The 16,791-nt window shown below is 41.0% G+C and overlaps 1 protein-coding gene across 1 annotated transcript; it reads left to right on the forward strand.

Moving 5' to 3' along the window:
- Positions 1–6,127: 6,127 nt before the first annotated feature.
- On the forward strand, positions 6,128–8,215 carry LOC128625894 (growth-regulated protein homolog gamma-like). The gene is made up of 4 exons (XM_053655684.1): positions 6,128–6,423; positions 6,522–6,645; positions 6,734–6,817; positions 7,557–8,215. The coding sequence occupies exons 1-4, from the start codon at positions 6,324–6,326 to the stop codon at positions 7,570–7,572; spliced, it is 324 nt and encodes a 107-aa protein (XP_053511659.1). The 5' UTR covers positions 6,128–6,323; the 3' UTR covers positions 7,573–8,215.
- Positions 8,216–16,791: the final 8,576 nt, after the last annotated feature.

A 16,791-nucleotide genomic window follows, 5' to 3' on the forward strand; every position in this document is an offset into this window, starting at 1 on the left:
CTTAGTAGCCAAAGCAGTGAAGAGTGTAGAAGATTAAGCAACACCACCAACCATCTTGGTCTGAGCAATGTACATAGGCACTTCACCCAACAATTGCATGATTCACATTTATTTTTTCCAATACGAAGGAACATTTTTATAAGAGAGACATATATGGCCATAAAGAATGCATTTACAAATTTCAAAATATGGGAATGTTATAGAGGTTATTCCTTGATCAAGTTTTTTTATGATTTGTAATCTTCCAAGCTGAAATAAGTTTCCATATTTCACTGTGTGACATGTTCGCTGTGGTTTATAACTCATCTCTCAACTTCCCAAATTTTACTTTCATAACACAGGAAACATCAACACAGGATCATCACACTCTTTTCGTGCCTCTTAGAACCAAGTGTGATAAAGAATATTTTAATGAAGACACTTCCTCATTTTCTATATTTATGTCTTGACATCCATTTGTCATTTGGGTATTCCTTTTCTCCTTGTTTTATATTAGATGTCATCTAATTACTCATTAGTACTTCCAGGAAAGTTTAAAAATAATCTTAAGAAAATGAAAATACAAAGTGTGTATTGAAATGTATTATTTGAAAAGCCTTGAAATAATGCCCAAATCTAACAGACTGGAGGCTGCTCAGAGTTCATTGAAATGAATCTGAGCAGTTACAGGTGGTTGGAGTCACTGGGATAGCTTCACTGGAGGAGCAGGAAAGACTAGCTGTGTTGCAGAAGAAAGTATGCAGGTTAGATATTTTAAAAAGTTCACCTTTGTAATTTTGGCTTTATTCCCCATACATCTTTTCCAAACTGACCATGGTCCTTTGTATGTTGTATGTGCTTAATAAATCCTCTTTTGAACTCAACATCTACCATTCCCCCATTTTCTGCACCCACCCTGGACCTTAGGTTACCACCTCCACCCCCATGGTGGCTAAGCAGTAAAGGTCATAGTGTGGTCTCTGCAAGAAGGTCATGGAAGAAACAGCTCGAGATGCTTCTGGAATCTTTCTGGGAGGAGATAACATCTACTGGGTGCTGAGCAATGAGCAGGATCATAGAGGCAGTTGGCCTCCACTGTCTGAGGCTTGGTGCCTCCTTCTGCCTCAGTATGTGCCTTCTGTCTGCTCACAGAGTGAGCTTTAGCTGCATGAGCCACTTGCTGCTCCAAGTACTCACCCTGCTCTTTCCAGTTGCCACGTCCTTACTCATTTGGCCCTCTCCTAGACTGTTTTCCTCACCTCAGTGCTCCCTGTTTATCCACAAGCTTCTCATCCCTAAAAGTCACAGGAGTGGTCACCGCCTTCAGGAAAACCTCTCTGACACCTCTCATAGACCCACTCTGAAAAAGGTGTGTTCCCTGCCTCACTCCAAATACCTCAGGAATGATTTGCCACCCTAATGGCCAGGTTTTGTAAAATCTCCTATGTGTACCTCATCTCCCTCGTGGCACTGAGAGGCAGAGGGTAGCAGAGTCTGTCTTTACACCCCACAACCCCACCAGACTTCACTGTCGTCTTGTAAATGCTGGGAAAATGATCATGAACATGCAGAAACAAATGCACAAAGGCAGGAATGAAAGCTGAAACTCTCCTGGTTAGAAAGATAACTCTAGTAGTTTGGAGAGTCAGCTATACAACTGTAACTCCCATGGGCTGACTGAAAAACAGAATCATTTGCCCTATGAAACAGAAAGACTGGCCAGCAGATGAAATGAAGTTGAATGATACAGTTCAAAGTTTCTGTTCAATAATAAGCTTCAGTCCAGATATGCCTCCTTTTCTCTATTCTGATTTCATTTTAGGCAAGCGCTGACAAAGGTCTGAGTTTCTGTCCTATCAGATACAGCCCTGCAGCAAGCAAGACTTTTCCCCTACCATTTCGTGAAAGAAAGGACTCAGGGAAAGTTCTTCTTACTTGATCATGCTGAGGTCACTTGCCCATCTCAGGGTCTAGCAGAAAGCCTGGGTATCGGACCAGGATTGCAAGGACTGAGTAACACTACTTGGGGTCACCAGCCACCCCCTGGAGCTTTGGAGTAGGGTCACCCTATCTGAACCAGCCAGATTGGGAGGAAGAAGGGACGGTTCCCCAAGGAGATCCAGATTCTGTAGGGCAGAGGAAGGAGCCCAAGCCAGGCAGAAATGAAAATACACCAGAGACTGGACCAGGAGGATGACATTGACTCTGGGCTGAAGAAGGGTATGCATCCAGGGATTTAATGCCACGTTTAGACACCTCCATTCTTCTCTGCTCAGAGCCAGAGTCATTCTCTTAGAAGCAGTAATTGTAATAAAGCAGGGCTGGCAGTTGTGATGGCTCAATTTCCAGAGGCCAGCGCTAGGAAAACAGCAGTGCACTACCCATTTCTGTGACTCCATGATTTGAGGATGCAGCAGCAAGGCCGGATTATAAAGGCAGATTAGATAATGTCAATCAATTCTGCAGGATGAAGTAAATACCATGGCTCAAAATGGGATTTAGCTACCAATAGTTTTACTTTATGGGTGGCTGTATCTTTTCAAATTGGTGGTTTCATTAATCTTAAGTTCAGGCATATATATAAATCTGTCATTCAGCTCATCAAATGAGCAATTAGGGTTAACACACTGTAAAACAAGAAAGAATGCAATGAATTTAGTAGTCTTCATAACCCCATCACTGTTTAAATTTTTGGAAAGATAAATATGGGTTGCTATGGATTGAATGACGACAGCATATTTAGGTAGAAAAACCTATCTTTTGTGCTTCATTTTGTAAGGAACTGATATTATAAAACCGAATCATTTTATACTTAGGTATAAAATTATAGATACTTCTACACACATGAGGCTGCTTCTTGAAATGTTTCCTTTTGGGGGACTACTAATGTAAATTTCCTCATGTTCTATTCATTCGCCATGAGTATTTGCTGATGCCAATAATTTGGGTTGGATCTGGCATTAGAACAAACATCTTCCTTTTTCTTAAGTTTTAAAGAGACTGAAGTTCTATGTAGCCTCCTGTCAACTCCAAAGGCAAAACTGTTCAGTCATTAAAATATGACTCAATCTGGGTCAGCAGGAAAAGAGGATCTTTTTCTCAGCAAATAAAGCTGACTAAAATGCTCAGTGCCCCTTCTGGGAAGCCCTCAGATTCTGGAGGTGAAGTCCATTGATTTGCAACAAACAGACAGATGAAATAGACACAGACTTTATTAAACTTAAATATATCATATTCATGCCACAAAAGAAAACGCTTGCCATTGATGACATAAAACACTGGAAGACTTGGGAGCAGATTGCTCTTTTTTGTTTGTTTGTTTTAGGAAAGATAACATTGAACTATTCAACCATGAGAATAACAATCATATTTAAACCAGACCAAACCAAACTGTTCTCCTGAGGTTACCCACCAAGTGTCTCAGGAAACACATTGTTTTATATTATGTAGTGGGTAAAGCTGCACACTCTAGAACTAAAGTTCTGAATTTCACTCACTGTGAGGACTGGGCAAATTGTTTAAATTCTCTGCCCCTGGTGGAGGAAAACTGTGGAGAAAAAAATAACTAGTGACTTGCTTTATGGGGACAGTTGAGAAGATTAAGTTTAGTCTATTTACATATGTAAAGGATTTAAAACATTGCCTATTATAGCAAAGTATAATTTACTGTAACACTTTATATTTAATCAGCATCCTGTAAACACATAGAATAAATACATTTCTAAGGATATTGAAAAAAAAAGAAAAGATCTGCTGAAGTTTGTTCCTTGGATAAAAGTTAAAAAGGCTTACTAACAATATCTTTATGCCTTCTATGCTTTATAATTTTTCAATAATGAGCAGATATAGAACTATAATCAGAAAAATAAAACCATATTTTTAACTCTCAAAGAATAGCTATTTTAATTCTGGGCTACTGATTATCTCAAGAAAACAGTGTTTCCAATTAAGAATCCCAGAAAGACAAATATAACAACAAGAGTATCTATACAAATTCTCAATTATTGCCAAGCTACTCATAGTTTATAAACTTTAGGTCACCTTTCACTTCCTACTCATTTAAAAAACTTAAATTCCCTGTTCTTTTTCTCAGGATTATATAGATGGTGACTAAAAAGGATAAAGACAAATATTTACTTTAACCCAGTCATTCATAATCTTTTCTAAAATCAAGAAATTATATCTTTAGTTTTAGTCACATTTTGTAGTTGAAATTACTAAAACTAAAATTAAAAAATCACCCAACAATTAAACTAGATGACCAAAAAAATCCATTCTTAGTTTTCTGTTTAAAAAGTACAAAAAGTTTATATTGCTTGGAGGGTTCTTCTATTTTTTTAAAATTTCTCTTTACACAAGGATTTTATTCCCAAAAGAATTTCAGCTTAGTGATATGGGAAAAGCAATTTATGGTTTATTTTTAAATGACATAGCAAATTATATGTACTAGTGTTTTACTAACGTAACACACTTACTTATCATAACAACCTGTTGAAGTAGAGAGCACCATTTTACAGATGAAAAATGAAGGCACGGACAGATTCACTGTCATCTATTGGTATTGGGGGAGCCAGAATTCCTACCTGACTGGGAACGCCCTGGCATCTCTACAGCATCCCCTCCCTCCTCTTCTTCCTCTCTGCACACCTTCCCACGTAATGTTCCCACAACTCTCACTGATCTGCATCCAGAATCACAGCTAAACCATCTGAAACCTACAAATAATCCCACAAAGGACATTAAAATTAGGGTGGAAAAAGGAGCTATTGCATGACAAAGGCTTAAATTAACAGCTTGAAAGGTCTTACTAGAAATCACTGAAACCAAAATATGACTACGATTATTTCTCTAGAGAGACAATAATTTTCTGACCTGAAGGGAGAATAGTCTGTGTAATATGGAAGCAAAATGAGATTTGTGAACATAAAATAAGAAAAGTGGGGTTTGCTCTGACCCACGTTGCTCATTTGGCTCAACTGGTTGAGCCTTGTTCTACAAAGTGAAAGACCCCTGTTTGATTCCCCTCCTTAGCACACGCCTGGATTGTAAATAGAGCCTGGTGCAGAGCTTGTGAAACACAACCAATCCATGTTTCTCTCTCACATCCCTGTTTCTTTCCCTCTCTCTCCTGATCTCCCCCTTTCTAAAAATCAATAAATAAAATCAAAAGAAATAAAGGAAAGAAAGAAAGAAAAATTAAGAAACAAAGGAAGGAAGGAAGGAAGGAAGGAAGGAAGGAAGGAAGGAAGGAAGGAAGGAAGGAAGGAAGGAAGGAAGGAAGGAAGGAAGGAAGGAAGGAAGGAAGAGGAAGGAAGGAAGGAAAAGGAAGGAACGAAGGAAGGAAGATTAAATAAGTACTTCTCACTTCAGCCATTTCACCAGAACGCATGTTTTTGTTGTTTAGAGAGCAAAGGGTCCTACTCACATAGACAGCATCTCTCCATTCCTGTGACTTTTTTGGGGGGACAAGGGGGTGGGGTCAGGTGGACCCTGTGAGCCCAGTGCAGCCCTCCCTCCCCCCAGCAGCACCCAAGTGACCAGCAGCCCCTACTTCCTGATTGCATCAGGGCCCTCGGCACCCAAGAGGTAGTAGTGCTCATGGACCACTAGAGCCCTGGAAGTTCCAGAATTTCACAGAGGAAGGAAGCTGTACAGGATCAGGACACTTTGTCCTTGATTACACTCTGAATTAAACTTTTGACACTCCTCATGCCCTCTCCCCTGACAGGACTCTAAGTGTGATTTACAACAAGGAGAACATTTTATGTGGAATCTGAGATGACAGATATGTTTAAGAGTGTATGTGTGCAGAGGTAACTCATCAAGCCAGAGACATTTATGCCACTTAATAAATGCTAAAACAATCCTCTCCATGATTCCGCACACCCCCACACACCGCAATTCCCCCAATCCTCACAACTAACCTTCATCCAAGTGCCTGTCTGTGCTGATAAGTGACACCCTTCTTATGAGGCTACTCGCCCCCTGGACCCCTGGGGATTTGGGCGGAAAGAGATCATCCCAGACTCTGCTTTGTCACTCAGGAGACCAGCTTGAGCGAGCAGCACGGGCGGATACCACGCCCCTCCCCACCCCACTCCCCGCCCTCCCAGCTCTCTGTCGTCACTCCTGGTGCACCGGCCAGCGCAGCGCCGTCATCCGCACCCCCGGGCGACCCGCAGGTGTGGGAATTTCCCGGGACTGGGAGCTGCGAACTTTCCTTCCCCGGATCATGGATAAAAGGGGTTCCTCCGTCTCCGGGAGCCACAGATCTCGCCCAGCCAGCTCTCCAGCCAGCTCTCGAGCTCTAGGCACCGCCAACCAGACCCACCAAGCTGAGCACCATGACCCGCACCGCGACCCCCACTGTCCCCCGTGTCCCCGGACTCCTCTGGGCAGCGCTGCTGCTCCTGCTCCTGGTCACCTCCTGCCGCCACGCTGCAGGTGAGACTTGGAGCCCTGGGATCCCAAAGGCTGGACAGGGGACCACGGGTGGGCGCCCTTGGGGACAGCTTCCCTAACAGAGTCTGTTGTCCCCACAGGGGCGCCTGTGGCCAATGAACTTCGCTGCCAGTGTTTGCAGACCTTGCAAGGAATTCACCCCAAGCACATCCAGAGTGTGAAGGTGACAGCCCCAGGAGCCTCCTGCGACCAAACCGAAGTCGTGTAAGTGTTGCCTCCCAGGCTCAGATGCTTCCACCCTGACCCTCCTCCTGCCCACTTGGCTCACGGGGACTGTCCCTTCTCTCTGCAGAGCCACACTCAAGAACGGACAGGATGTTTGTCTCAACCCTGAAGCCCCTTTCGTTAAGAAAATGATCGAAAAGATGCTGAACAAGTGAGTTATGTGACTCTAAAGTCCTTGGTGACAGATTCTGGCATCTGCCTCCTGAAAAATGTATCAGGGAAACCCAGGGTCTAGCTGAAGGCGTGAAAATCATCATTATGTCACTGTTAGATTTGGCAGCAAGGTAATGACCTTGCTCTGGTCCCACGGGATTTTTCCAGTGGGGATGGATTTTTCTCCATCCCCATTCACATGAGTGTGGGTAACTATGTCTTCGTAAAAAATAAGTACATGTAGTCAGTGATGCTAAATTGCCTGCCACTCAAGGAACAAACACTGTTTGCCTCAATCCCTCCTTGGCCCTAGACCTGAAGAGTGGAATCCCTGGTCTGAGACAGCGTGGGCCTGGGAAGTTTAAGGTGAAAGGCAGGGACTTGGCAGCAAGACCTCCCTCAGATCAAGTGGAGGAAAGTGTTCTTTCTTCATCTCTTTAAGTTTCAGCAAAGGAAGTAGAAATACTACCTATTGATTCCATGTATTGTATGAGAATTAAATGAGGTCATGCATGTAACTTTATAGCCCAGTGTGACAAAAAAGAGCCCACAGTCCTGCTTCTCTCAATGAAAAAGCAAGCCAGCTCTCTGCTGTGCAGGGGAGAAGGTACAGGGGAGCCTTCTGCTGGCACAGCCTTGGGCCAGAGTCTGCAGGCAGAAGCCCTCCAGCTTCAGGGGCCAGTGGGAGAGGAGACAGCTTTCCCTGACACCTCTGACAGAACCCTTTCTCACCCTAGGGGCAGCACCAACTGACCTGGAGAGAAGCAGCTCCTGGTGGTGGTTCCTGAAAGGAGGTCCCTGCCCTGAGGGGACTGAAAATGAGAAGGGGACAATGGCTTCCTGCAACAGCTACACAGGGATTCCTGTGTTTGACTTTTCTATTTATCAGAGGTCTATTTATTTATATGTGTATTTATTTTTCAGAGCTCATATTTTAACATTGTACATGTTAGTATTTAAAGGTGTGGAAGGTGTGAATGTGTTTAATGAAACATAACTCAGTTCTGATTGTTATTTATTTGAAGATGATGGATTTTAAGTGTCTCATGAGGCTAATGTTTATCGGGAGACCATTAAGAGCCAGGCACTGTGATAGAGCTGTAGGAGGAGGTGTGGGAGAGGGGAGTCTAAGCAACTGGACAGTGAAATGGCTTATTAGGGTCAGAGAATGTGTGTGCACATCTATTTTTGTACTTGAGTAAAAGAATGTCATTCTTTATTTATTGAAACTATTTCACATTAGGTGGTCAGCACTTTGATGTTGAAGCTTCCCTTGGACATTTTATGTCTTGCTTGTAAGGCACAATGCCTTGTTTAATGTTCATTTTGCCATGATTTCTTTGTGTTCAAACAGAGGAGGTAAAACTACTGTTACATTTTTACAAATGACATGAAAATAAACGTTTTGAAAACAATAACATGTTTAGATTTTGTTTTATTCTTCTGGCTCTTCCATTTCTGCAGGACGCCTAGCATATTATACCGGTAGATTCTAGGAGGGAGGACCCAAGCCCCCTGGAATTATCCTCTGGAGGGTGGGCCCTTGGTAGTTCGGGCTTCCCCCACTACCTGAGTGTTAGGAACCCATGTGTATCACGGTGCCAGCTCACACTGTTGTGAGAGGCTGCCTTCAGCCTCAGGGAATTATTCTTTGAAGACTCTTTCAACCTGTTTGCCCATTTCATGATGGGTGATTTACGAGCACACCTGACCAAAAATGGCTTGACACCCATGTCCTACCCTCCCTATTGGTTGGATCGTGCCCCAGAGGAGCTACTTCTTAGCGTTTTCCCAGATGAAGAAGGTTCTCAAAGGAAAATATTCTGCCATGTGGAAGAGGTGAAACAAACAAACAAACAACCAGCAGAAGCACTAAATGTCATTAAAACAGACAAATTCAAAGACTGTTTTGAGCAGTGAGAAAAGGTCTTGCTGGGTAGGCAGCAGTGCCCCACCTTTTTGGCACCAGGGACCAGTTCCCTGGCAGAGAATTTTTCCACGGTTGGTGGCAGGTGAGGAAGGAGACAGGAGGCAGAGCCCGGGGGGTAATGCAATAGAAGCTTTGCTCCTCGGTCCAGAGCAGCGGGGCCTGGTTCCTCACAGGTCGTGAACCAGCACTGGTCAGGTCCACTTTCTGGGGGCTGGACACCCCTGTCAGTAGGTTTCTTGAGTACTTTGAAAGTGACTGAAGTTTAAACATGTAAGAATAAGTACACAACTTTTCATAAGTAAGTTCCAGGGTAGTTTTGGATTCTTCTGCATAGGTCAAGCCTACCCTTAAACTTTATCTTCCCCTTTTATTTCTCTTACTCATGCAGGACTCCTTGACATACCACTCTTCCCACCCACATTGAGAAGCCTAGTTTTATATAAAATACTGTAGTTTTTCACCCTGGCCAATTCATTATTTGAAAAATAGTTCCCTGTAAATTTTTGAATGTTTAGAAGTATTTTAACAATGGCTCCTTGTAAATGCTTTTGGTAAGTGGTTTTTCAAACATTACACTTGTGTTTTTATTCTTGTTCATGATGCTAATTACAACAGGTACAAAAGTGGATCCTCCAAAATACTTAAATACAGAGAAAAACAGACTGTACAGTAAAATACATGACAAAAGTAGCACAAAGGACAGTTAGGGAGATAAATGCAATTATAACATATTTATTCAGTGGTTAGAGAAAAGTATTAAGTTTAAGAAAGTATAATGTGGCAAGATATAGATCATCATTTAAAAAGTGACTTCTAAGAAGGAAATGCAAAATTTTGCACTTAAAAATCTAAAAAGGTGGCCTGGCTGGTATGGCTCAGTGGATTGAGCACGGGACCGTGAACCAAAGAGTCACCAGTTCAATTCCCACTCAAGGCACAAGCCTAGGCTGTGCGCCAGATCCCCAGTAGGGGATCCCTCACAGATATCTAGTCATCACAGATATTTGAGAGAAAACCACACATTGATGTTTCTCTCTCTCCCTTTCTCTAAAAATAAATGAAATGCTTTAAAAAAACTGACAAGGAGTTAGAATGGAGCACAAGGAAATACATGAATAACACAAAAGCAGACAGAAATGAAGAAACAAAGGAGCAGAACAACAGATGTACAGCACAGAAGGGACAAATCTTACAGAAGATGCCAAGTAAGTGAGGTGAGCAGAGTGTCCGTCCCCCCTGAGAGAAGAGCTCAACTGTCTCCCCTTGCGGGTGTGGGCCAGGCTCTGGGATTTACTTCCAAACAGGAGAGTAGGGAAAAGAAATGAACAATAACGTTACAGGGGAGAATTTGGCAAAGGCCACCTTAACCATGTGATGCACGTTATTATCACCAGTTGTGTCCTGTGAATGGGTCCATATTGTGTCCTCCCCAAAATGCCAGGAATGGGAGGGACCACATCACCAGGACGTTCTTCCCCAAACCCAGAACTCAGGGAGGATCATGGGAAATTACCCTAGAAAGCCAAGCTGACGAACATTTTACAAAATACCCAACACAAATTCTTGGACACTGTCCACTTCAGGAAAAACAAGACCATACCGAGGGTCCGTCAGAGCTCAGAGGAGACAAAGGCCACGTGATGACTAAACCCATTGTGGAATGCTGGGCTGGATTCAGAATTGCAAATGGACAACAGTGAAAAATTCGTGATATTGTACTAAGAGACTAGAATTTAGGCAATACCAATGTCCCAGTTAATCTCATGTCTTGAATAATGTATTATAATTATGTAAGATATCAGCAGTAGGAAATACTGGGCAGAGGTCCACAGCAATTCTCTGTAATATCTGTATACATTTCTCATAAATCTAAAATTATCTCAACTTGAAAATGCTTTCAATAAAGACAGGACATGTAGAATAGCAAGATAGTAGACTGAAACCCGAAGGTGTAGGGATTAAGATGTACAACTAGGTAATTACAGAATAGTCATGGGGTGGAAAGTATAGCATAGGGAAGAGAGCAGCCAAAGAACTTATATTCAGGACCCATGGACATGGACAACAGTGTGGGGATTGCTTGAGGGAGAAGGGGTGGAGGGACTGTGTGGAGGGGACAAAGGGGGAACTTTGTGACAACTGTAGTAGCATACACAATGAAATATAATTAAATGGAACATGTATAAAGGACTCATAGACAAAGCCAAAGGGGGGTGGGATGAAGGGTGGGAGGTGGGGATGCCTTGGGTGGGTGGGAGTGGTGGTGGGGGAAGGGAGATAATTGTACTTGAACAACAATAAAAAAAGAGAGGAAAAGAGAAACCAATTTAAATGAAACAAGCATTCCAATTAAAAGTCAAAAATTTTGACTACACAAATAAGACAAAAATGCACACTGCATTAAGAAGACACACTTTAAAACTCAGATTGCTTGAAATTCAGAGAATTGAGTGTTATTCATGCTGAAACTAAGTGAAAGAATCCTGACATGGCTATATTAGTATACTGATTACCTATTAATAATCTATTATTAATATAAATATTAACAAATTGGTCAATAATTGATATATTAAGGCCCGATAATTTATTAGGCTATAAGGGAAAAAGTGGTCTTAGAGATAAAGAAGGCAAATTCAAAATACAAAGGGGGGAAATTTCACAAGACAGAAACAATTCTAATATTTTATGAACCTAATAACATTGATCAAAATATATAAAGCAAATGGAGAGAAGCTAAAAGATTCTAGTAAACTTCTTTAAATACTTAGTAGCCAAAGCAGTGAAGAGTGTAGAAGACTAAGCAACACCACCAACCATCTTGGTCTGAGCAACGTACATAGGCACTTCACCCAACAATTGCATGATTCACATTTATTTTTCCCAATACGCAGGAACATTTTTATAAGAGAGACATATATGGCCATAAAGAATTCATTTACAAATTTCAAAATATGGGAATGTTATAGAGGTTATTCCTTGATCAAGTTTTTTTATGATTTGTAATCGTCCAAGCTGAAATAAGTTTCCATATTTCACTGTGTGACATGTTCGCTGTGGTTTATAACTCATCTCTCAACTTCCCAAATTTTACTTTCATAATACAGGAAACATCAATACAGGATCATCACACTCTTTTCATGCCTCTTAGAACCAAGTGTGATAAAGAATATTTTAATGAAGACACTTCCTCATTTTCTATATTTATGTCTTGACATCCATTTGTCATTTGGGTATTCCTTTTCTCCTTGTTTTATATTAGATGTCACCTAATTACTCATTAGTACTTCCAGGAAAGTTTAAAAATAATCTTAAGAAAATGAAAATACAAAGTGTGTATTGAAATGTATTATTTGAAAAGCCTTGAAATAATGCCCAAATCTAACAGACTGGAGGCTGCTCAGAGTTCATTGAAATGAATCTGAGCAGTTACAGGTGGTTGGAGTCACTGGGATAGCTTCACTGGGGGAGCAGGAAAGACTAGCTGTGTTGCAGAAGAAAGTATGCAGGTTAGATATTTTAAAAAGTTCACCTTTGTAATTTTGGCTTTATTCCCCATACATCTTTTTCCAAACTGACCATGGTCCTTTGTATGTTGTATGTGCTTAATAAATCCTCTTTTGAACTCAACATCTACCATTCCCCCATTTTCTGCACCCACCCTGGACCTTAGGTTACCACCTCCACCCCCATGGTGGCTAAGCAGTAAAGGTCATAGTGTGGTCTCTGCAAGAAGGTCATGGAAGAAACAGCTCGAGATGCCTCTGGAATCTTTTTGGGAGGAGATAACATCTACTGGGTGCTGAGCAATGAGCAGGATCATAGAGGCAGTTGGCCTCCACTGTCTGAGGCTTGGTGCCTCCTTCTGCCTCAGTATGTGCCTTCTGTCTGCTCACAGAGTGAGCTTTAGCTGCATGAGCCACTGGCTGCTCCAAGTACTCACCCTGCTCTTTCCAGTTGCCACGTCCTTACTCATTTGGCCCTCTCCTAGACTGTTTTCCTCACCTCAGTGCTCCCTGTTTATCCACAAGCTTCTCATCCCTAAAAGTCACAGGAGTGGTCACCGCCTTCAGGAAAACCTCTCTGACACCTCTCATAGACCCACTCTGAAAAAGGTGTGTTCCCTGCCTCACTCCAAATACCTCAGGAATGATTTGCCACCCTAATGGCCAGGTTTTGTAAAATCTCCTATTTGTACCTCATCTCCCTCGTGGCACTGAGAGGTAGAGGGTAGCAGAGTCTGTCTTTACACCCCACAACCCCACCAGACTTCACTGTCGTCTTGTAAATGCTGGGAAAATGATCACGAACATGCAGAAACAAATGCACAAAGGCAGGAATGAAAGCTGAAACTCTCCTGGTTAGAAAGATAACTCTAGTAGTTTGGGGAGTCAGCTATACAACTGTAACTCCCATGGGCTGACTGAAAAACGGAATCATTTGCCCTATAAAATGGAAAGACTGGCCAGCAGATGAAATGAAGTTGAATGATACAGTTCAAAGTTTCTGTTCAATAATAAGCTTCAGTCCAGATATGCCTCCTTTTCTCTATTCTGATTTCATTTTAGGCAAGCGCTGACAAAGGTCCAAGTTTCTGTCCTATCAGATACAGCCCTGGAGCAAGCAAGACTTTTTCCCTACCATTTCGTGAAAGAAAGGACTCAGGGAAAGTTCTTCTTACTTGATCATGCTGAGGTCACTTGCCCATCTCAGGGTCTAGCAGAAAGCCTGGGTATTGGACCAGGATTGCAAGGACTGAGTAACACTACTTGGGGTCACCAGCCCACCCCTGGAGCTTTGGAGAAGGGTCACCCTATCTGAACCAGCCAGATTGGGAGGAAGAAGGGACGGTTCCCCAAGGAGATCCAGATTCTGTAGGGCAGAGGAAGGAGCCCAAGCCAGGCAGAAATGAAAATACACCAGAGACTGGACCAGGAGGATGACATTGACTCTGGGCTGAAGAAGGGTATGCATCCAGGGATTTAATGCCACGTTTAGACACCTCCATTCTTCGCTCAGAGCCAGAGTCATTCTCTTAGAAGCAGTAATTGTAATAAAGCAGGGCTGGCAGTTGTGATGGCTCAATTTCCAGAGGCCAGCGCTAGGAAAACAGCAGTGCACTACCCATTTCTGTGACTCCATGATCTGAGGATGCAGCAGCAAGGCCGGATTATAAAGGCAGATTAGATAATGTCAATCAATTCTGCAGGATGAAGTAAATACCATAGCTCAAAATGGGATTTAGCTACCAATAGTTTTACTTTATGGGTGGCTCTATCTTTTCAAATTGGTGGTTTCATTAATCTTAAGTTCAGGCATATATATAAATCTGTCATTCAGCTCATAAAATGAGCAATTAGGGTTAACACACTGTAAAACAAGAAAGAATGCAATGAATTTAGTAGTCTTCATAACCCCATCACTGTTTAAATTTTTTGAAAGATAAATATGGGTTGCTATGGATTGAATGATGACAGCATATTTAGGTAGAAAAACCTATCTTTTGTGCTTCATTTTGTAAGGAACTGATATTATAAAACCGAATCATTTTATACTTAGGTATAAAATTATAGATACTTCTACACACATGAGGCTGCTTCTTGAAATGTTTCCTTTTGGGGGACTACTAATGTAAATTTCCTGATGTTCTATTCATTCGCCATGAGTATTTGCTGATGCCAATAATTTGGGTTGGATCTGGCATTAGAACAAACATCTTCCTTTTTCTTAAGTTTTAAAGAGGCTGAAGTTCTATGTAGCCTCCTGTTAACTCCAAAGGCAAAACTGTTCAGTCATTAAAATATGACTCAATCTGGGTCAGCAGGAAAAGAGGATCTTTTTCTCAGCAAATAAAGCTGACTAAAATGCTCAGTGCCCCTTCTGGGAAGCCCTCAGATTCTGGAGGTGAAGTCCATTGATTTGCAACAAACAGACAGATGAAATAGACACAGACTTTATTAAACTTAAATATATCATATTCATGCCACAAAAGAAAACGCTTGCCATTGATGACATAAAACACTGGAAGACTTGGGAGCAGATTGCTCTTTTTGTTTGTTTGTTTGTTTTAGGAAAGATAACATTGAACTATTCAACCATGAGAATAACAATCATATATATTTAAACCAGACCAAACCAAACTGTTCTCCTGAGGTTACCCACCAAGTGTCTCAGGAAACACATTGTTTTATATTATGTAGTGGGTAAAGCTGCACACTCTAGAACTAAAGTTCTGAATTTCACTCACTGTGAGGACTGGGCAAATTGTTTAAATTCTCTGCCCCTGGTGGAGGAAAACTGTGGAGAAAAAAATAACTATGACTTGCTTTATGGGGACAGTTGAGAAGATTAAGTTTAGTCTATTTACATATGTAAAGGATTTAAAACATTGCCTATTATAGCAAAGTATAATTTACTGTAACACTTTATATTTAATCAGCATCCTGTAAACACATAGAATAAATACATTTCTAAGAATATTGAAAAAAAAAAAGAAAAGATCTGCTGAAGTTTGTTCCTTGGATAAAAGTTAAAAAGGCTTACTAACAATATCTTTATGCCTTCTATGCTTTATAATTTTTCAATAATGAGCAGATACAGAACTATAATCAGAAAAATAAAACCATATTTTTAACTCTTAAAGAATAGCTATTTTAATTCTGGGCTACTGATTATCTCAAGAAAACAGTGTTTCCAATTAAGAATCCCAGAAAGACAAATATAACAACCAGAGTATCTATACAAATTCTCAATTATTGCCAAGCTACTCATAGTTTATAAACTTTAGGTCACCTTTCACTTCCTACTCATTTAAAAAACTTAAATTCCCTGTTCTTTTTCTCAGGATTATATTGATGGTGACTGAAAAGGATAAAGACAAATATTTACTTTAACCCAGTCATTCATAATCTTTTCTAAAATCAAGAAATTATATCTTTAGTTTTAGTCACATTTTGTAGTTGAAATTACTAAAACTAAAATTAAAAAATCACCCAACAATTAAACTAGATGACCAAAAAATCCATTCTTAGTTTTCTGTTTAAAAAGTACAAAAAGTTTATATTGCTTGGAGGGTTCTTCTATTTTTTTAAAATTTCTCTTTACACAAGGATTTTATTCCCAAAAGAATTTCAGCTTAGTGATATGGGAAAAGCAATTTATGGTTTATTTTTAAATGACATAGCAAATTATATGTACTAGTGTTTTACTAACGTAACACACTTACTTATCATAACAACCTGTTGAAGTAGAGAGCACCATTTTACAGATGAAAAATGAAGGCACGGACAGATTCACTGTCATCTATTGGTATTGGGGGAGCCAGAATTCCTACCTGACTGGGAACGCCCTGGCATCTCTACAGCATCCCCTCCCTCCTCTTCTTCCTCTCTGCACACCTTCCCACGTAATGTTCCCACAACTCTCACTGATCTGCATCCAGAATCACAGCTAAACCATCTGAAACCTACAAATAATCCCACAAAGGACATTAAAATTAGGGTGGAAAAAGGAGCTATTGCATGACAAAGGCTTAAATTAACAGCTTGAAAGGTCTTACTAGAAATCACTGAAACCAAAATATGACTACGATTATTTCTCTAGAGAGACAATAATTTTCTGACCTGAAGGGAGAATAGTCTGTGTAATATGGAAGCAAAATGAGATTTGTGAACATAAAATAAGAAAAGTGGGGTTTGCTCTGACCCACGTTGCTCATTTGGCTCAACTGGTTGAGCCTTGTTCTACAAAGTGAAAGACCCCTGTTTGATTCCCCTCCTTAGCACATGCCTGGATTGTAAATAGAGCCTGGTGCAGAGCTTGTGAAACACAACCAATCCATGTTTCTCTCTCACATCCCTGTTTCTTTCCCTCTCTCTCCTGATCTCCCCCTTTCTAAAAATCAATAAATAAAATCAAAAGAAATAAAGGAAAGAAAGAAAGAAAAATTAAGAAACAAAGGAAGGAAGGAAGGAAGGAAGGAAGGAAGGAAGGAAGGAAGGAAGGAAGGAAGGAAGGAAGGAAGGAAGGAAGGAAGGAAGGAAGGA

This window comes from Artibeus jamaicensis, unplaced genomic scaffold (genome assembly GCF_021234435.1).
Source record: "Artibeus jamaicensis isolate MK-2021 breed Jamaican fruit bat unplaced genomic scaffold, CSHL_Jam_final scaffold_1031, whole genome shotgun sequence".
NCBI classification, from domain to species: Eukaryota; Metazoa; Chordata; class Mammalia; order Chiroptera; family Phyllostomidae; genus Artibeus; species Artibeus jamaicensis.